The sequence below is a fragment of the Colias philodice genome, chromosome 1, assembly GCF_061535455.1.
Source record: "Colias philodice isolate Cphi_HAF_F1 chromosome 1, ilColPhil1 Martin Lab GWU primary, whole genome shotgun sequence".
In the NCBI taxonomy this organism is placed as follows: domain Eukaryota; kingdom Metazoa; phylum Arthropoda; class Insecta; order Lepidoptera; family Pieridae; genus Colias; species Colias philodice.
Genome location: NC_143086.1, coordinates 6,410,603 through 6,433,147, shown reverse-complemented (window position 1 = coordinate 6,433,147; position 22,545 = coordinate 6,410,603). Strand labels below are relative to the sequence as shown.

At 34.7% G+C, this 22,545-nt stretch overlaps 3 protein-coding genes across 3 annotated transcripts; 1 reads left to right on the top strand and 2 right to left on the bottom strand.

The window, feature by feature from the left end:
- Positions 1–323: 323 nt before the first annotated feature.
- Positions 324–8,867, top strand: LOC149491157 (glycosyltransferase 25 family member). The gene is made up of 10 exons (XM_089708456.1): positions 324–646; positions 1,060–1,288; positions 1,750–1,865; positions 1,997–2,223; positions 2,807–3,116; positions 4,109–4,183; positions 4,416–4,473; positions 5,383–5,504; positions 6,589–6,786; positions 8,501–8,867. The coding sequence occupies exons 1-10, from the start codon at positions 450–452 to the stop codon at positions 8,661–8,663; spliced, it is 1,695 nt and encodes a 564-aa protein (XP_089564582.1). The 5' UTR covers positions 324–449; the 3' UTR covers positions 8,664–8,867.
- Positions 8,868–9,237: 370 nt separating this feature from the next.
- Positions 9,238–10,915, bottom strand: LOC149491156 (crystallomitin S-Lap1-like). The gene has a single exon (XM_089708346.1). The coding sequence runs from the start codon at positions 10,910–10,912 to the stop codon at positions 9,317–9,319; it is 1,596 nt and encodes a 531-aa protein (XP_089564472.1). The 5' UTR covers positions 10,913–10,915; the 3' UTR covers positions 9,238–9,316.
- A 190-nt stretch (positions 10,916–11,105) lies between these two features.
- MnM (myomesin and myosin binding protein) lies at positions 11,106–20,744 on the bottom strand. The gene is made up of 3 exons (XM_089708270.1): positions 20,537–20,744; positions 18,748–20,208; positions 11,106–12,708 (listed from the first exon to the last, which is right to left on the bottom strand). The coding sequence occupies exons 1-3, from the start codon at positions 20,604–20,606 to the stop codon at positions 11,108–11,110; spliced, it is 3,132 nt and encodes a 1,043-aa protein (XP_089564396.1). The 5' UTR covers positions 20,607–20,744; the 3' UTR covers positions 11,106–11,107.
- Between the last annotated feature and the right edge of the window lie 1,801 nt (positions 20,745–22,545).

The window sequence follows — 22,545 nt, the reverse complement described above, 5'->3', positions numbered from 1 at the left end:
TCATATATTACCCCGTGATTACCCCAAGGATTACCCCATTACCTTGCCATTACCCACAGAACCCCACACCCACAAGCTTAGCCCACAAGCTTAGATCATCACATAGATCATTAATGATCTAAGCCCACAAGGCACAGAATACATTAAAGTAGCGTCAGCTAGTATAAAATGTATTCTGTGCATATTCTGTGCCTTGGGTAGTCTTGTTTGACAATTGGTTTGACAATGATTAATTGATTGATAGTTTGACAATTGACATTTAACTATTACGTCATTTGCACTCACATTTGCAGTAATGTCAATTCGACAATTCGACAAAACAACACACCACAACACACACGTATTGAAATCGAAGGGGGACTTTTTTGTAATGCTGAATGCGGCATATTTAAACATTACAGAAGTTTCGTCGTTGTCATATTTTAATGGAAACTATTAAATAATTCACAATGCTTTATAGTATTATATGTGTATTTAGTGTTTTACTTTCAACGTGTTGCGGAGAAATAGAATATATTATTAAACCAAACGAGAAATGGCCAACGGTTGGAATTTCAATTCTTGTTCGCAATAAAGCTTATTCTTTGCCGTATTTCCTGTCTAGCTTGTTGCAATTAGATTATCCTAAGGACAGAATATATTTATGGTAAGTTTTTTTACGTTATTGACGAGTTGGTGCGTTCATGCTTAATAGCTGACCTAATTATGGGTCAAATAACAGTTTAACGATAAAACATTAAGCTGTTTTTGTATAACATATCCGTTGAAAACCATTGCAACTTTATTTACTATTTTAAACAGTAACATATAGATGTAAATTTTATATAGGACATGAAAAAAAAATCATATTTGCTACAATATAAAGAAGATGTCTTATATATTACATATATATTATTTTTTATACCAACCTTATCCTTACAATAACAAAAACAAACTTCAAAGTGTTATCCAATTTTGTATATTTGGAATTAAGGCCTCATACATTTTGATGAAATTTTCTTATTTATAATGATTAAACTACACAGTATAAAAGATTGATTAACTGGATCTCATTCACAGGATCTACAGTGATTACAACACAGATAATAGTGAAGATATCCTAAAGGAGTGGACAGCAGCACATGAAACCGAATACCGGCAAATATTCTATAAAAGTAATACAACTCACACAATGCATGGTGACCAAGAAACACCAACACATTGGAGTCAGCAGCGGTATACACATGTTATAGCGTTGAGGGAAAAAGCTCTCAGGTTTGCAAAGGATATGTGGACGGATTATTTATTTGTATGTGTTTCCTTTCATAATACTAGACATTAAGTTATTGCTATACTAAAACTATGTGTATAGAATATAGATATTGTCCTGTTTAAATTATGAATGTGTCATCTTTAAACATGTGATTGGACATGGTATTTTAATTATCTTATGGTTGGTGGTGGAATGACTTGTATATTGAATGTGTATTTTTGATATTATTCAAGAGACTTATCTGCTTCTTGCATGGGATGTGGGCTCTTAAGGCTTTGGATAAAGTAAAAAGAAGTTTATTTCTTTTTGATTTAAAAATATTTTTAATCCTTAAAAGACTTTTAGGGTTCTAAATCATAAAATAAAAAACTATAAGTACCATAATATAGGATCACTATGTTGTCCGTCTGTCTATCTGTATATCATACAGAAGTTGTCTTCACAGAATTTTAGTATCACAACGCCAACTTACCCAAACCCCATTAATTTTATTTCAGATGCTTGATGCAGATGTTATTTTAACAGAACCACTTACATTGAAATACCTTATCAATAAAGAATATCCCATTGCAGCACCTATGCTTGTATCAGATGGAGCTTATTCAAACTTTTGGTAAGTTACTAAATAATATTTTTTTTTTTAAATAGTATCAATACACGAAGCACTTGATGCTTTCTATGTGTTTAGAGAATATTTACAATGTCTGATTGTTTTCACATTAAAAACTTGTAATTTTTTTATAGGTGTGGTATGGACGAATACTATTACTACAAGAGGACTGAAGATTATCGGCCCATATTACGATACAAGAAAGTTGGATGTTTTGATGTACCAATGGTACACTCTGCTGTGTTAATAAACTTGAATTATAAGAAATCTGATTTGTTGACATACCAACCAAAGAATATAAAAAACTACAATGGACCTGAAGATGATATTATAGCATTTGCAATCAGTGCAACAAAGGCGGGTTAGTTTTTGATCGAATAATATCTATTCTATTATCTATACTAATATTATAAAGCTGAAGAGTTTGTTTGTTTGAACGTGCTAATCTCGGGAACTACTGGTCCGATTTGAAAAATTCTTTCAGGGTTAGATAGCTCATTTATCGAGGAAGGCTATAGGCTATATACGATCACGCTACGACCAACAGGAGAGGAGCCACGGGGGTGAAACCGCGCGGAGCGGCTAGTTATATTATATAGAAAAAATTTGGGTTTTGTATGAAATTAGAGTAGCTCTCTCATCATTACCCAAAAACATAGCCTATTTTTTATATAAAGTCATAGAGGATGAACTGAGGACAGGGAGTTTATAGGATTTTTATGTTAACAAGAAAAGATACTCTGTCTTTTGAGAGAAAAGCACAGCATGTGGGATTCTTAGTCACTAAAATCTCGGATGTCTAAAACCCAAAGCAAAAAAACTTACAACTTTGGGATATCTTTTGGATTGCACCAGATTTCGGCAGGAATATTCCAGACTATGTGGCTCTAACTCATAAATAGGTATGCCTGGCACATTTAGTTTGTAGTCAATATATTTTACAGGAATATCCATGTATATATGCAATGATCACATATATGGCTTCGTACCAGTGCCGCTGGAAAAGGACAGTTATCACTTGGAAGACTTTGAGGAAATGCTCAATGTCAAAATGGAAATACTCGGGCGAGCGAAACACGTACCCCTCGAGAAAGATCTCGAAAAATATGTCAAATATCCAACGCCTGGGAAACTCATGTGTGACGAGATATTTATGATAAATTTGGAACGAAGGAAGGAGAGGCGCTTGCTAATGGAAGCCAGTTTTAAGGAGCTCGGGCTAAATGTGACTCTGTTTAAAGCCATCGACGGCAAGTAAGTGATTTTTTTACATATTGCTGTTGAAATTAATTTTACACACCCGCGAAGAAATTTTACTCGTAATGCGAAGCGTTTCAGGTTGTGCTGTACTCTCTACACGTCTAGGCCAAGCAATTTTCTGGCCTTAAAATGAGTATAGCGTTTATATTTCATTCATAGGATCAATATCACACATATATAAAAAGAGGACTTCTTTAGGTTTTTTAAGAACCGTTTTTTTGCTACTTTTAAGAAAAAATGTTGTGTGGTTTTATGAAACCACGGTAAAAGTGAAACTGTTCGAACGGTTCCGAACACTGCTTTGTGTAGCGCATGTCGCGTGTATCGCGGCTGCCGAGTAGGTATACCTACTCGGCAGCCGCGATACACGCGACATGCGCTACACAGACCAAAAAGTTTGAGACGATGCGCGATGTAATAAAAGTTTCACTTTAAAAAACGAGTTTAAAAAAACGTCACTTGGACGTCTGGATTTCTGTATGAATTCACTCTTTTGCGATGTAGTCAGAATAACTGCCGAAAAAATCATTGTATTGACCGGGATCTTTTTTTATTTTGTTCAGAATTTTCTCAAGATTAACCCTCGCATTCATCCTCATTTTATATTCACTATAGTTACTGTCGTTTTTTAATACTAAATTCAAAGTTATATCTAATAGCATATTGTAGTTTGGATGTGTATTTTGTTTTACTCGGAATACAAGTTCATATGATTTCAAAATTAAATAGTGTTATGCACTTTTGTAATCCAATGATATTCGCGATATAGACAAATATTGTTTATAATAACTCAATATACTAAGATTGGTTATAAAGATTTCGATTTAAATATAAATTTTCTCAAACGTTATAAAATGATTGCTTGTTTACTACCTATGCCTGGCCTATTTAATCTGGGCTGCATAGTATTTAATTAATGCTTAAATATTTCTATATATGTATGTATTATGTACTTAGAATAATTCACAGTCATACTTTTTTTTCAGGAAGATGAGTAATGAAGACGTTCTTAAGTACAACATAAAACTTTTGCCAAATTATGAGGATCCATATCACAAAAGGTATTGTAAACTCAAACATTTATTTATTCAATTAGACGTATTCTTAAAGCGCTTTTTGAAACATCATAGATTAATATTAAGCATTTTGCTCCAGTTGGAAAGCGAAAAAAACACTTACTATACAAATAATATAAATTCACATATTAACTACATTTAAATCTTTTTTGTTCTACAAAATAAGAAAAAAATATAATATAATTATATAATCAATTATTATAATTTTAATTTACAGGCCAATGAAAGCTGGTGAAATTGGTTGTTTCTTGAGTCATTATGAAATATGGAAGAAGGTAAGTTTTCTTATGTATTATCTGAAATAAAATAGATTATATGATAAAATATTAAGTCCGATTAACCTTTATTGTAGCTTATGTGCCACTGAACTAGAATCTTTTGCTGTTCTAGAATTCTTCATATCTTTGGAGATCTTTATTGAGATCCGAATAGCCGTTTTCACGCGATAGAATTACAAATATTCATCTAGTTGTTTAAAAAGTAGATAATAATTATAATGCATAGGCGAATAAACATTACTTGATTACAAGATTCTCAAAAACTTCTATTTCAAAAACTTTCGGCCTTTTAAATTGATAGGGAAAGGGACGAGTAATTTTATTAAAAAAAAAAAAAAACTAATTTAAAGCTGTCTATGTAGCCTGTGCCTATTTATCATATAGATAAAGTCAGTTTATCAACTTGTATATTGAAACGTTTTCTGGTCATCATCGTCTTTTTTATGTCATGCAGTTATTATACAGGGTTATTTGTAAAACACCATGAGCAACCTCGCAGGACAAGATAGCTAACATCATAAGTAACAACATTTGTTCTACGACTATTTGCATAACACAATAAATTATTTTTAAATGATTTTTTAAGCTTTTATTGTACTCTCCTAACATTTGTAAGTTTATGCACTGACTGTCGCAGATAGGTCAAGTTCAAACGCTCTTCCCCTACCTTCCCCCTCGCGTTCGCTTCTTGTTTACGTCATTTTTGGGATGCGCGTAGAGTTTATAATATTCAAACGGAAAATAAAATGAATATTTATTTTTGTATGAAAATAAAATCTAACAAATTATCAAAAGTCGTAGAAAAAATGTTGTTACTTATGATGTTAGTTATCTTGTCCTGCGAGGTTGCTGGTGTTTTACAAGTAATCCTGTATATAAGTATTAAATAAAATTTAATTTATTTAGATTGTGGAGAACAACTATCAAACTGCGCTCATTTTGGAAGACGATATTCACTTTGTGCCATTCTTTAGACAGAAGTTTCTACGAATGCTTGATGAGATCAAAGATATTGAATGGGACCTTGTGTAAGTAAAATCATAAATCAAATTTGCTTTTGGCACTTTCAATCGCTATTATAAATAACTATCGTCCACATAGCTCATTCAAAGATCTTTCCTTGTATTTTTAATTTAAAAATATTGATTACAAATGAGCGTATAACTTATAAAAATTATTAAATCAATATAATAAAAAATACTTATGGAAAAAAGTTTCATTTGTGTAAAAACTTTGCTGCATTTTTCGGTTTTCAAAAATAGTTATAATATATAAACTGATCAACTTTAAATTTCACATTTAAAGTCAGGGACATAGTCGCACGCGCAAATGAGCTATAAAGTGACATATTTACACAAGTGACATTTTAGCTTATCCGACTCGCACTTGAGCGATTTATTAACACGCTTTTATTAACTTCATCTGTATTTTTGTATATAAGCCCGGCCGTACACGTGGCCGTGCAGTTAACAGCTAAGCGACGTACACGGACTGCTCGAGCGGTCGGTCGTTGACTGCTCGAGTTGTCGCTACAAATCGCGCAGTTGATGGCTTGAAGCGGTCGCGACTGCTCGAGCAGCCCGTGTACGGCAGTGAATGAATGTCTATAGTTCACCGCGCGGCCACGGCTTCAAATCGTCGGTCTCAACTGCTTGAAGCGGTCCGTGTACCTTCGCAAACTTCAATAGACTCGATTTTGACCCACTTTAAACAGACAAAAATAATTCAACCTTTCAAAGATATACAATAATTTGATGACGATAATTGTGTTTTTAACGTGATAACGTTTTTAAAATCGTTTTAGTCGGGTGACATGTTCAGAAACTTGTGTCACACCAAAACTTCACGAGCGCGATCGCAGGTATAACGAGAGAGAGACGGACCGATCTCCCGTCTCATCTCGAGCGCTGCCACCAATAATACGTTATCACGTAAACATCTCGATCGTAAACCTACTTTACAAACAACCAATTTTTTTTTTAGTTTTTTTTTACTATATTAATTATTTTGTGACCACGCACTTAAACTACTATTTTATTGACCACCTTACATTGCTATAAAATTTCCATTATATCCAGTTATATTGAAGAATAAAATAAATTAACAACACAGTTACATCGGGCGCAAGATCCTGCTGGACAGCGAGGAGCAGCGGGTGACTCAGCACACGACGAGGCCGTTGTACTCATACTGGACACTCGGCTACGTGCTCCGGCTTAGCGGCGCCAGGAAACTGATCGACGCCGAACCCCTGGCCAAGCTACTGCCAGTGGACGAGTACCTGCCCATCATGTTTGACGAACACCCAACGTGAGTATTGTAGTGTATTAATAACGCAGCACATGACGAGGCCTATTTACTCGTACTGGACGCTCGGCTACGTGCTCCGGCTCAGCGGCGCCAGGAAGCTGACCGGTGCCGAACCCCTGGCCAAGCTACTGTCAGTGGACGAGTACCTGCAAAACATTTTTGACGAACATTCGACCTGAGTTTTCTTGTAGTGTAGTTTTGTGTTCTAAGTTTTCGGATGAACACTTGCCGCTATATCTGTTTTTGTTTTGATTTTGTTGTTTTTGTTTCGCTTGGTCTAAAACTTAACAAATTATATACTTACTAAAACCTTCATTGAGAACCACTCTTTCTATTAAAAAAAACGCATCAAAACGGTTGCGTAATTTTAAGGATCTAAGCATACATACGACAGAAGGTGACTTTGTTTATATGTACTACAATATATCATCACCTTGAAGGCAATTAGTAAATCCTAGTATGGGGAGAAGTTTCTCTTGGATTTTGGCAATATTTTTTTGGTCCGAAATATTTTATTATGTATCTCAATTCCATAATACTCGGGTACCATCATAAGGAAGGTACCCGGTCCTTTGGGAGGCTTACGTGGGGACACGGATCCAACACGCAGAGGCCCTTTCGAGAACTTTACTGTGTTGTGGGACATAATTATTTATTATTATCACTTTTTCATATTTAACCGTTGTGCTTGTTTCCTTAATTTATATTATATGTGTGCATAATAAGTCATTGAAACGGCTCATGTATGTTGAATTAACTCCATAGCTCAAGGGGCCTGGGATTTACACTTATATATTATGTTTACTAATTTATGCAAAATATATCTATTTTTTTTTAATTTAATTTTAAGTTTTTGGTTTTGTGATAAACAATAAAAATACTATCAATAGATAAACTGATTATTGTGGATTGTTATTGCATGCCTATTAATAAATAACATCAAAGTTTTTGTTTGATGAAGTGAATGGTGCAAGTATATTATTTATTTATATGCGTTTATTAACACTTTGAAAACGGAAGAGTTTGCATGTGTGAACTGTGCATGTTAATATTGTTTATGTTCTGGTGTGTTTTATTTTTTGATTGTGTAAGGTATGTTTTTATATTTTATTGATTCTTTTTTTTTAATTTTTTATGATTAATTGTTGATGTGATTTTAATAATGGTCAATATTTCCCGTGCAGATGGCAGATGCAGATAAACAAAGATTATTTTGATACACTATAAATGCAAGGTTTTCTTGAAATTCCTCTCGTTTGAGTTCTATTTCTTTTTAATCCATCATATAAGTTTCCTCTTATTGTATAAGCTTTATAGATTCTTCATAGTAAGTAAGTTTGGAAAAGAGAACATACGCACGTCATTGGTTATATTATGATATTTTGATGTATTCATATTTAATAGTATTACTACTTGTATCCGTTGTAGATTTGTCCCTTAGAAAATTTAATTCCCTATTTCAACCTTTAGTGGCTGCCATTGAAAACAAAATCGATTTTACCCTTTTTCATTACAAATTTCCCGCTCATGCTCGCGTTTGACCACGTTCGATTTTCATATAAGGAAATCCATCTGATGACAATTTTTCTATTAAAATAGATCTAGCTATTTATGAGGACTTCAGAGACAAACACATCCATACATTGCTTTAAATATATTTATATAGATTATTGGACAAAATTTACATTCCCATTAATTAATATGTTATTTTTAGGCACGAATGGTCAAAACATTTTCCTGTACGCAATTTGAAAGCACTATCCGCGGCGCCGTTGCTAGTTCACCCGACGCACTACACCGGGGAGGAAGGCTACATAAGCGACACCGAAGATTCTATAGTCGTGAACGATAAAGACAAACCAAGGACTGACTTGTAACTTCTCTCTTAAGACTAATTCCTTGATTTCAACGCACTCAGGCGTCAGTGTGAAATAGAAATAATTGTTGTTTCGTGGTGACATTACTTAATATATAGGTTAGGAAACATGTGTAGTTAAATATTTACTTAACTTAGTTGTAGATTGGACTCACCGGTATATTGATTTATTATCGTGATGAAACAACTGAATTTAATTATATTAATCCTTTTATTTCATAACCATTTAAGTAAGTTTATTAACGAAAAATTGATAAGTATGGCGGCCATATTTTATAGTCATTTTATAAATTAATTAAGATTTTGTTTACTTTTTGACATACTGATTTATCTGTTATTATATTTCATTCTTAACTATATACTTAATAGCTTTATAGTGTACAAGCATTCAAAATGCATTTATTTTATATGATATTTTATATAATAAGAAAATCTCTAATATATTGTGTGCCATAATTTGTAAGTTCCTTTATTCGAAACATTTGAATAATTAATAAAATACCAAAGCATGTTTTCAGTTTTTTATTTTATCCATAAACCTTTTATTGGGAGTACTAAAAATGAAACACATGACATAACATAGATTTATTATTCATTATCTGTATAACTTGACATTATTTCTTGTTACATACAAAACATAAACATTTAACGAACTTATAACTTAGAATCTGACAACAACTGATACAAAAGTTCAATGATGGTTCGAGTGGGACGTCCAGTCATACCACGGTTAAGATAAGGAAAATCTGTACCCTTTGTAAAAGCTACATTATATGTGTCTAAGTGAATCCATTTGCTGTCGCATAAGAATTGATTTAGAAACGCGGCACAATTCGGTGAATCGCCGTAAATGTGACGTGCCGTGTTCGCTACATCTGCTACGTCACAGTCTTTAATTCGCTCCTCATAGAATTTCCATAAAGGCATTCGCCAAATTCTGTCGCCTGTATGACTACTCGCTTTTTCCATGTAGCAGAAAAGCTCTTCAGAGTTCGTGTAACAACCGCAAGCGGCACCACCCAGTGTGTATATTAATTCTTTTGACATTGTGCCTATATCGACAATAAACTTTGGCCAGTAATTCCTGGCGTACACTAAGCTATCAGCTACTAAGAGCCTTCCTTCGCGGGATGGTAGTCTAATGTGAATTGATTTTCCATTTGCGCAGTGAACAATGTCTCCAAATTTGGGACTCTTACCGTTCGGCATTAATTCACATAGGGGTAAAATACCACGAATATTAACAGGTAGTTTCAAAAGTGCAGCTGCTCTAGTAATAGCAAGAACACATGCAGCGCCAGCCATATCTCCTTTCATAAATCGTAACTCTTGTCTCGGTTTTAAGTCTAAGCTTCCGCTATCAAAGGTTACTCCTTTTCCAATCAAAACTATTGGACGAGTGTTTTCAGTCGTTCCATAATAGCTAATTTCAACATATAATGGCGGTTGAATTGAAGATTTTCCTATAGCAACAAATCCGCCCATTTCATGACTTGCAGCCCAACCTTTTGTTTTTACTTCTACATTTATATCTATTTCACATAATAGATCTACTGCTAATTTTGCAAAAGATGTCGGTGTTAAAATATTTGGTGGCATTTCTTGTAAGTAACGGGCTAAATTTTGTGATTCAGCCTTTAATTTTCCAACGTTCCAGCCGTAAATATCGCAATCATCATACAATTCAATTTTGCATTGAGGTAAAATTTGATTAGTCTTTTTGGTTTTATATTCCTGAAATTGCCAAATTGCAAGACTAGCGCCTTCAGCTGCCGCTTCTGCATTCCCGAAAGATTCAAGATGAATAGCTGATGGTTGAAACTTTAAAAGGGCATTTGCTCCTACGCCAGCTGCTATTCGTATAGCTTCTTTGCTTTCATCTAATTTCTCTAATGTATTAAATGCTAAACATTCCGTTCCTAAACCAGCAACAGCAACGTAACCGTAAAAAGGGTCTAAATCATAGAATACTCTATATTCTCCCAATTTTGGTATTGGAGTTAGCTTAAGTTGTTTCCATAGTTTTCCATTAGATTTTCGATCATATTGTTGAGCACTTGCAGTTAATATTGCTGCTTCTCCTTGGACATTTTCATTGTAGTAAACACCAAGCACAAGCCCCTTATCTCGCACTGCACATGCTTTAGGGTCATGCACTTTTCGTTGTTTCATATATCCACAATCTGTACGCGGTATTCGAAATTGTGATATACGTCGAACACATGATATACTGTATCGAAATATTAACATAATTTAAATTTGTTACCTAAAATTTTGAAAAGAAAAGACTTAAATATTAAATGGTTTAAACGTAGCTTACTAGATTATAAGAAAATTACAAAAAAAAAAATGTTATAATAGACACCATATTTTAAATCACAATATCACACGACAATTAAAGTCTGTAAACAAAAACTATGCACAGATTCGTCTTTTTAAAAGAGGTCAAGACGTCTTTTTCTTGAGCCAGTTTGGACAATATCGACTAATTAATCGAGGAATATTTAAAAATATAGTTTCTTGAAGCTGTCGATATATAATTAAAGTGAGAAAAGGAATTGCCAATCGTTCATCTTTGAAAAAATAAAGCCAGAATGCAAGTAATAATAAACATATGTCAACAGTATAATCAATGGCTGACCTAACATTTTTCTTTGCCTTTTGCTCTAATTTTTGATAGTCTATAGGAATAACGATGGTAGCTCGTTCAGTTTTTTTTAAAACCACTTTAGCGTTTTCTATGTTCTTTAGGTTTTCTTTGTCTTCATTATTTTGCAGTGAAACAAAGTTTTGTTGTTTAGTTTTTGTAGAATGTAATAATACGTTTTTGACTGATTTATCTGGTAAAGTTTTTACATTTTGTGTGGGTTTTTGAGCGATACGTTTTTTCTTCATTTTGTCTCTTGTAGTTTTGTTTTCAAGTCTATTTTCATTGACCGATTTAGATTTTATTGCATCATTGTCTTCATTATCATAACCTTTTTGCTGTTTTTCTGCTTCAAGCTTTAAATCTTCAGTATTAAGATAAATAGGAGTCTGTGATCGTTTGTGACTTCCATATTCTTTGACAATATTTCCATAATAATCTATAACTGTTCTTCCTCCGTCGTCTAATTTGTCATCCACTTTTTCTGTCTTCTTAGGTTGCTCTTTAGGAATAGCTTCATCTTTTTTTTCTTTATCTTTATTTTTAACAGGTTCCTTTCTATTAAGTATTTTTGAGAAACCAAATGGCTTTTGTACTGGCATCTTAGTAATTTTTTTCAAAAGCGTCATTTTTTCCTCTTTCTTATTCTTTTCCAAAACTTTATTTTCTTTAGTGATAGTCTTATCGAGTTGATTAACATTATCGGCTTCTCGGCGTTTTAGTATTGGTTTTGGTACAAAATTAGGATCCGGAATTGGTAATGGTTTAACGTACTCCTTTTCTATATTCTCTTCTACAATTTCTGACGTATCTTCGGTCTGTTCATTTGGAAGCTGGTGGGCTATTTTATCTCTCGGATTATAAGTTACTTCATCATTTGAGTACTGGCTTTGTCTGTCAACATCTTCGATTAAACTCTCAGCATCTTCGTCTGAATATTCTTCCCCCGTTGAAACAGTACTAGCCGTGTAATCTTCATCAAATGACATTTGTTGCCATTTTCCATCTATTTCCTCCGAGTTTTGACGCTCCTCAGAACTGTATTTATAATGTCTATTTTCTATTGAATCTGTCTTGATAAATATTTCAGGCTTCTTCAGGTTAACTTCTTTGCTTGGTTTTGTTGGTGGTTCATATGCATAGCTATTGTTTAAATCCGGAGTTGTTGTATTAATATCTTTTACTTTGCTGTCTTTTTGTTTATTTTGCTCCTCTTTCATAGCTACTGCTTTATAGAACCGGGCCATAGCTTGCTCATGTAAGAGTTCGGTGGAGCTTACTGCATTACGAAGAGATTTAAACGGCATTACGCAGCGTGAGCTTAATTCAGGAGCAGATAGAGATATTGGTGGAGGTGATAATGCATCTTCTAAGTCGAGTTGGAAAGATTTTCGTTTTTCTGTAAATGAAAACGGTTTAGTTTTAATTCTTGTTTGACTTTTGTTTTAAATAAAACGACTTTCGCTTATAAATGTGAATGTATTATTAAATATAGCCCTTAATTTGTGTATGTTATTTCTCGGGCCAGGTTTCATAAAAATCATCCCGATAACAACAAATTACAAAATATAATGTAGAGTGAAGAATAATAAGTTTTCGTATAACGTGTATCATAGGTACTTTATATTTTGTAAACTATGTTTTACGAGCTATGCCGCGCAGTTTCAAAACGAAAATTCAAGTATTTATATGTATAACACACGTATTATTCTAGCACATAAGCTAAATCACTGCCAAGTATTGCCAAAATCCATTCACAAACTTTACATCATATCTACCCATCACAAACTTTCGCATTGATTATTAGTTGGACGTAAGTGGAAAGTAGGTTAAAACATCACTGAATCTGGAAATAATAGAATAATAAAATCGCCTCGTAATCAAATTTTTTCTACCCTTTAAAAATTTGTTAATTATAAAGTTTTGTTAAGCTTTATCATTGAGATAATTGTTGAATCATCTCGATAGAAAGCGTGGGTGTTAGGAACATAAAACTGAATAGTAGAACAAATTCGATTGCTGAAACGCATTCACGGGTGGTCGAGAAGGCGGGCTTTGCCCCAGTTTAGCAAAACGACGCTGCTTCGTATCCCGCCTAGTGTTCGAATTTTTCTGTTCTAAATTAAAAGTTTATAACCATTAGTATTTCTGTTTAGTCCATATCGCATTGCTCTTATCAATTCGCTTGGTCATGGTTACTATAAAAACAAAACAATTTTTGTTTAACATTGTTAAACCTATCTTTCATTATAATCTCTTGCAGGGCAGGAATATTTATTTACATACTAGCTGTTGCCCGCGACTTCGTCCGCGATTACGTCGTTTTTCGTCATTCGTCGTTTAAAAAAAATACGTGACACTTTATTTTTGAATGTTCTTAATTGTCTCTTATAAAAATTAACTACATTAAAATTGAATACTCTGATAAGAAAATCTTAAAATCGGAGGACATCGAAAATCCGAGGAAAACATTAGTGAATTTGATTTAAATTCTACATTACTTAGTAATTCAAATAATAATCTAAATTAAATGTAGATTAACAGTTTGAGCGCATCATTATATAATATGTACCTAAGTATTAAATTACGTTAGTTTACATAGTAATTTTACTAAAAACACGATGACTTTCTTTCGCGCTCAGTACAACAAACTAAGCATGTTTGTGGTACGTGGCCCGCGTCACTCGACCCCCCGTGAGTTCCCCTCCGTTACTATGCGAAAATACATTCGTCGCCCTACCGTAGGAAAAATTGTAATATTTTAAATTCGAGAAATATTGATTTCTTGTATTCGACTATTCGTTGTAGTCGAATACAAAATATATTTGAAGAAACTTAGGTTGGCCTTCAGGCAAAAGGGATCCTATCAAATGATAAACTTGACCTTGTATCTTAAAAGTAAGCATGAAAGGATCCTCTGATAATTGTTGAGCACCAAAGGATCATTTAAAACGCACTACTATAAGAGCGAATATTGTCTAAGAACTGTTTAGATTGCACATGTTCCTCTAAAAGTAGTGATTTCAAAGGTTCTGGTGTATCTTCAAACGAAAGCCGACTCCTTACTCCTCTTTAAAGCATTACAAAAAGAACATACTACGTTAATATCGCCTATACAGAAGATGATCTGTAATCAATTGTGAGGTTATAAGCAAACCCACTTTTATATTTGTCGGACCACACCACCGAATTCGTAGATTGATCTTCTATGTTTACCTCTAAGTCATTAAGACTCGAAATCTGTCTACAGTAAGACGGGCCTCTCGCTATTCGTCCGTTTCAAGAGACCAAATAGTTTCAATTCTTAATCTTTCATTAAACAAACTTATTAATCGTACTTGTCTCAAATAATCTTGTCTCAAATAATGGTAATATTCGCGTCCCTACTCTAGTCATTGCTTATGCTCATGTTCATCTTCAAGAGATCGAATAATATTATGGTGCACCCTATCATTTGTCAAACGGTCTTCATATTGAGTAAAAGTTTCAGATTATCGAGATAAAATATGCCATTTGCGGTCAGCTGTGAGACGTTATACCCTCTCAGTGAAGGTTTCGGTCTCACAGGATAGTACATGCCGTTCGCGGTCAGCTGTGAGCCGCAATTCTCGTTGTGAAGCGGTTTCAGGTTCTCGGCATAACACATGTTGTTTTCGGTCAATAGTAAGCCTCTTACCTCTAACGATCCTTGAGAACTCTTATTTCTCATTTTCTTAGCTTTGCTCGAATTTCGATATAAAGATTTTTTAGATTAAGTTGAAACGGACTGAGAGTGTTATAATCATCAATCATCATCATCATCAATACATATAATAAAATTGTGGAAAAGCGATGTCTGTACAATGAAAATATGTAGAAAAAAATTAGCAGGTGTTATTATTAAATCGATCTTGAACCCAAAACTGTAGTTAAAAATTTTTTTGTCTGTTTGTATGTATGTTTGTGCACGCTAATCTCAGAAACGGCTTATCCGATTTAGATGCGGTTTTCACTAATGTATTGTGGTAATCTTCATTTAACATTTAGTGTTTAATTCATGTCAATCGGTTCATAAATAAAAAAGTTATGACAATTTATAAGTAATCACGGCGAACATTGCTAAGGCATTCTATTGTACACTGTACAGTGTACAATAAAACGTAATTTATCTGTTATACGCTACAGTTATTCCTTTACATGTCCAGATGATCATATCAAAATTCCCCAAGGGTTTGGGGGTAAGCTGAGGTAGTAGGGGGGGGCGGGGTCAAATTAACATTATGGTTACTTCTAATAGGTAAATTTTCCACATAAAATGTCCTTTAAATTATGTCGTATTATATTTTTAACCCCCGACGCAAAAAGACGGGTGTTATGTGTTTGACTGCTATGTATCTCTGTGTGTGTGTGTGTGTGTGTGTGTCTGTCTATGGCACCGTAGCTGGCTAACAGGTAAACCGAATTAGATGCGGCTTTTTTTTTGTTAGGCAGCATATTTTCCGACGCTGGTTCTTAGATAAATTGTATCAAAATCGGTTCATCCACTTATTATACCTACATAGGGGTAAAAGTGGCAATGAAAAAAATGATAATATAATAATTTATTTTTAAAGATTGTCGGGAAGTTTATGAAATTATTTATTCCTTTTTCTATACACTTTTCTTCGATTAAACTGTTTAGTTACGTGCTCCCTCTCTCTCTCTTCAGCCTTTAGTTACGTGCGTGAGACAGGAAACATCTAATTTGGATTTGTTGCTGGATTTGATAAAAATTGAGTATCGATTAAGCTGATCAGTGGCTACACCATACATTATTAAAAACATCCATTTAAGAAAGGAAGGAAATAGAATTTGCTCCTCTCCCCCCCTGGTTCCTAAAAAATAATATGACATAATTTAAAATAAATTTTACGTAGAATTAGTTAGGCATTTCTTTTTTGATTTTCGATATTATATACTAATCATAATTTTTAATTACAATATTATGTAGTAACTATTTGGTATAGGTTAGGCATTTCATTTCTTGATTTTCTTTAATAAGTTGGTACGTAAGTTTTTTAGCTCAGTTTAGTAAGAAACTTTAATAACAATTCTTTTAATTATTTATGGTAGTACGTATAATTTACTCAATAATTGTATGTTAAGTAGTAATTCAGCATGGGCGTAGCCACGGTGGGGCTGGGTGGGGCGCTTACCCTGGCTTTGATCTGGTAGGTACCAATTGTGAAGTGTTGGAAGAGTGGGCGTGGGCGTGGGCGTGGGCCTGGGAGTGGGCGTGGGAGTGGAAGCATGAAAATAAAAACAATTATTCTTGCCCCACCCTGAGCCCATGGTCATAGGTCCCATAGTCACTATTCCACGCGGACGAAGTCGCGGGCACAGCTAGTAGACAAATATAATCAGAAAGCTTTGAACTCCTAAGCTCAACCATAAAAGATAGACATTTATGATGTCGGGAGATATTTTTTATATAATATGGAGAACATTTCTTTCATACTTGATTTCTGTGTAGTTTTAACCCGTAGGTTGCACACGCGACGAAAGCTTAAAAATGGAGTTACTGCTCTGCTCACGAATATGAAAAATAATTGTACCAAGTTTCGTTTAAATCCGTCGAGTAGTTTTTGTTTCTATAACGGTTATACAGACAGACAGACGGAAAAATTTTTGGCGTCAGTGTCGATCCCTAATCACCTCGTGATAGTTATTTAGGAAATATATTTCATGTACAGAATTGACCTCTACAGATTTAATATAAGTATATAAGTATACATATAATTAGATTCCAATTTCCATGTAACGTTAAATTCGACTATACAATAACTAACAGACAACGCAGGTTACTCTCGTTTCCGTAAGTTGAGGCGGCTACATATTCGGTCCTCATAACTTCACTTTTTGTGAACGAAACGACAGCGCGGTTTAATTCGATGCCAATACCATCAGAAAAAAGGAAATATTTTTAATTGTGAAAAAATATTATGATTTGTACACTATTAATACTATTTTAACATTAACACAAAATATAAGACTGTGAGTGTGTAAAAATAAATCCAGCTAGTTTCACATCAAACTTATGTTTTTAATTAGGTATACGACATGAAAATATATTAATTACCAAGCAATAATCATACAGGTAAATACTGAACAAAAGTATTAACAGTCAAAGTATATTTTTACTTACAACATGTAAATGATGAAGGAATAATAATTATCAACGAACTAACCTTTTTGTATTATTGTTTATAAATATAAATTCATAAACAATAAATTTATAAAGAATAGAAAAAATTCGACCACTAAAGAATGCTGGTTCGAGTCCCGCCTCGTTATCGAATTTTTAAAACACGAAGATTTTTAAAAATGTAACCAATGAACACAATCAATATTAGATTAACTGTAATGGTGTCTAGTTTGACTTAAAATAATAAACATCTACCCTCACTTTTAAAAATGTAGTATATTCACAGTTCACACGAATTATAAGCGCACCTTATAGGGAAGGGAAGATATGGGTTAAAGAGTTAAATAAATAAATAACATAATTATATTTAAATTATTAATTTTTAACATTGTGTCCAGTAGTGTTAACATGTAAATTGATTTGATTTTTACGAAATCTCATAGATGGCGCTGTTTCAAATTTGTATACTAATAAATTCATTAAACTGATTCTCTGCCCAAATTACGTAAATGACATAGTTTTTATTGTGTAAAGCTAGATAATAGCATGGCTTACCCGAAACCAACATTTAAACATGAGTCTTTAGATTGAACGGTGTCGTAATACACGGAATACGTAAGAAAAAAAAAGGTTCACAGCTCCTCCCCCGGAGGTGATAGCATGATAATATGTTTAAAAAAGCGTCACTCGACCTGTTAGTAATATTCATGCAAAATTTGAAGTCAATCTATGCAGTACTTTTCGAGATTAGCCTGGACAAACATACAGACAAACAGACAAACAGACAAACAGACAAACAGACAAACAGACAAAAATTCTAAAAACTATGTTTTTGGCTTCTATATCGATTATAGATCATGGATTATGTATTCTTTTAAAAAAATATTCAATGTACAGTTTTGACTTTCCTACGATTTTATTATATGTATAGATTTATAATCTTTATTGCAAACAAAACATAAAGTAAAAATTTCACACACACAGACAGGACATTTGATGCAGAGGGCGGCTTTATTGCTTCAAGCAATTTCTTCCAAGCAACCCGAGCAACCAATGTATAGAAAAATAATAAAATAATAAGGAATACACATAATAAAATAATAAGGAATATACTGACTAAGGAAGGCTCGACGGTTCTAGTACTATTAAATGCCAAGATTCCATTGTTATATCCAGCTTGCTTGCGCTGGGTTTACAACTTTTAAGAAAACAAATAACAACAACACTTACATAATCAATCGCATAGCATAAAAAAGTGACAAGTTTGATACTCACCAGCTTTTTCCGCTGATTTATCTGTGTTAGGATACAGGACGAGCATAAATTCATTGCTTTCGGAAGCATCGCGTGGTCGACGCCGTGGCACCGGCGACGCTCCAGCCTGTGTGTTACCTTCTGTCTTGGGGGTTGACGTGTTTAATGGGGAAGTTGAACGAGCATATGCACGCTTTCGCCTTGGAGCAGGTGACACTGGCGGTTCCTCCCCATTCTCACGAGTTAGCACTTCGTTAATGATTTTGGATTCTACAGCTAAAAATTCCATGTCAACTGGTTTTCCCGGAATTCGAATTGGCGCGGATTCTGCACTAGGAACGCTCATGCCGTACGGACTTTCCGCTTTCACACGAAATCTATATTCACTGCCTTCTATCAAATCAAATAATGTGACATTTGTTTTTCGACTGGTTGTCGCTTTTAACCAAACATTCCAGCCTGTCCTATAGTATTCTACTATATAGTTTCCAATTCGGCAGCCGCCATCATCTTCTGGTGGCTCCCAATCTAATGTCACTGACTTGTCAACTTGTCGAGTTACAGTTACTCGTTGGGGAGGATCGGGTGGAGCAGTAATGGTAACAAGGAAAGCAGCCGTATCTTCACCAATATTATTCTTTGCATGAACTTGATATTCTCCCCTGTCGGTTCTTTTTGCAGAATGAATTTTTAACATAGAAAATTTCGGCGTGTTTGTTATCTCTACCCGGCTATCGGGGACAATAGGTTGACCGTCGTGTCTCCATTCTATACTAGGGATGGGTTTTCCAACAATTGTCGTTTTTAGGTAAACAGTTTCATTGACTTCGTAAAGTAGTCCATCTTCGTATTGTCGAGGATATCGCAATTTGGGTGCAGCTTCTAAGGTTAGATGAGACTTGGTTATTGCATGTCCTAAACGATTTGTAGCTGTACATTTTATTTCACCTTCGTCGCTAGGAAGAGTTTGATGAAAAATAAGTACGCTTGTTGATTCGGTGGTCGATATCGCGGTCCTTCTACTACTAAATATCTCATAATCGTCTTTAAACCACGCTATCGTTGGAATGGGTATACCGGAAAATGATACTCGGAATTCTGTTTTGTCATTTTCTAGAGCTATGACATCGTCCAGGTGCTGAAGGAATACGGGGGGTTCGTTCTGTATTCGATCAGAACTAACAGTGAGTACATCCGATAGTTCGCTGTAGTCTGAGCGTCCGACCGCATTTAATGCAGCCACGCGAAACTGGTATCGATGAGGAGGTTCTAGTCCGGATAAGACGAGCTCTGGGCGGAGGACGATGGGAGGAGAGGTACGGACCCATTCAGTTGATCCCAGTCGATTGCATTCCACCTGATAGCCACGTAACGGCGCACCTCCATCATGTACGGATGGCGGCCATCGCAGCGTTATAGCATTGGGCTCTTCAGCAGATGGTATTGGAATCACATCTGGTTTGCCCGGCACGGCCGGTCGCCCTGAAATTGTTAATTAAAAAGTTAATAAAATATTATTAATTAGAGTCATATTTAAATTATATTGGCTGTGATAGAAAATCATTACATCACTCAAATCAAACAGTGATTTGGCAGTACGCTTTCTGCAAAATTAGACATGTGATTATAGTTACATGAACGCGAAACGTCTCACGATTTGTTTTGTTGTGCCACGCTTCAGAATCGCAGCGAGCGGTCCTTTTAAAAATAGCTCTATAGGCTGGGTGATTGTCGGCATCTGGTGTGCACGTGTGATTTGTGTGGCGCACGTGTTGCACGAGCGAGTCTAGGGGATGTTGGTGATATTCACCTGCGGACTTCCAGTGCACGTTCTTCTTGGGCTTTAGACCGGCGTGCGAGGTGGAGTGCTGGTTGCCCATGTCGGCGGCGGCGCGCGCCGACACACTGAGCGTTGCGTCTGCGCGCCTTCCCGCCGCCGCCGCCCCGCGTCGCGCCGCTGCGTGCTGGGAATAACTCAACGTCGCCCGGATACATGTTGATCAATTTTATGGATGACTTTTCAATATTGATTGATGATAGAATGCAATCGCTCTGCCCGCTCGTTCCATCAATTTTAAATTATCCCTATTTATACTTCGTTCGAATCTCGTGTTCATGTATCCGTGGCCTATTTTAAGCACCTTATTAATAGATACGCTGAACATGAATTACTGTTTCGAATATTATATCATTATAGAGCGCATAGTAAGAATTTTGAGCAAAACGACATCTGCTGGATGTATTCTCAAGAGACATAATGGTTCAACATGGGTACGTGCCAAGTGTCGAAACACAAAATAAAATAGTACGCGTTCGTTAAAGTTTGTCGTAAAATCGATAGATGGCGCATTTTTAACTTTAGCTAAAAGGTCTATGTACTTTTCCGTCCAAAATAAATATTTAAAAATGAAATAGCATTCATAATAATTAGGCCACGAGTTTCTTCAACTGTGACAAATTGGACGCGAACTTATGTGTAAAACTGAAAAATATCTTCAGTCGCTAGTTACTGAACGGCCAATATTAGTAGCGACATATGAGTCTGATGGAAACCGCTATTCATAATAATCGTATCATTCAACGAAAGATATTTATTGATTGTACTTCTTAATTTATTAACCATATTTTCTTATAAAAAGTTTTCCATATATCTATGTAATAAAAATGAATCTCCAATGTGTTGTTAAGCGTAAAAGTCGACAACGGCTTGGCCAATTGGGCTTTTTTACGTTTTTGTTAAGGCACTTGGAAGGTTCAACGACAAGGAAAAAACGTAAAAGGGTCAATAGGGCAGACCGACGTCTGCTGGGGCAGCTAGTTTACGAATAAGAATGTATGTGTATGTATTTGTATGCAATCCATAGTATCCATACTAATATTATAAATGCGAAAGTAACTCTGTCTGTCTGTCTGTTACTCAATCACGCCTTAACTACTGAACCAATTTGCATGAAATTTGGTATAGAGATATTTTGATACCCGAGAAAGGACATAGGATAGGTTTTATCCCGGAAATCCTACGGGAACGGGTTTTTCTTTGAAAACGCGGGCGAAGCCGCGGGCGGAAAGCTAGTAATATAATATAATAAGTACTGTTTTAATAACGGTTTATTACAGAAGTAATAATATGAAAATAGAAAACTTATAACCACACGATGTTCTACTTAACTATATCGGAATGCAAGATCGCTAAATTATTACATCTCCGATAAATTCTAAAAATAATAATCCTTTCTTCGCTGGATTGCTAATATGGGGACCCCACGCGGCCAGACAATATTCTTTTACTTTTTAAACTGTTGCCATATTAATCAATATAATAATTAATACATATATATAAAAGTAGAGGTGTAATTAAACTAGCTATGTATATTTAGTACCTAAACATTTTTTGACTGTATGTATTTCAGTTACAGTTCATACGTCTTGTACTTTTAGTTATTGATGTCTAGTATTGGAATTTTAAACATATTCGTATAGATTTCTGTGATATGAGATATCCTATATTCAATGCGGCGATATTATATGATAACATGATTTAGTGAAAAATAGTTAAAGTATGCTCTATCTAATGAGAAAAACAAATAATGTAATAGTCCTACCTATATTTATAAATTAATCCATATGCGAAGGTGTCTTTCTACACGCCCTATACCACTGAACCGATTTGGGTGGAATTTGTACAAATGTAGTTTCAGATCTGAAAAAGAATTTTTTTAAATGCCTATGCAGGTGAACCCGGTACAGTATATCATTTCCTTTGACTACGCAGGCAGAAAGCTATTTAGTGTATAATGTTCGCCCGTAGATAGGCGTAAA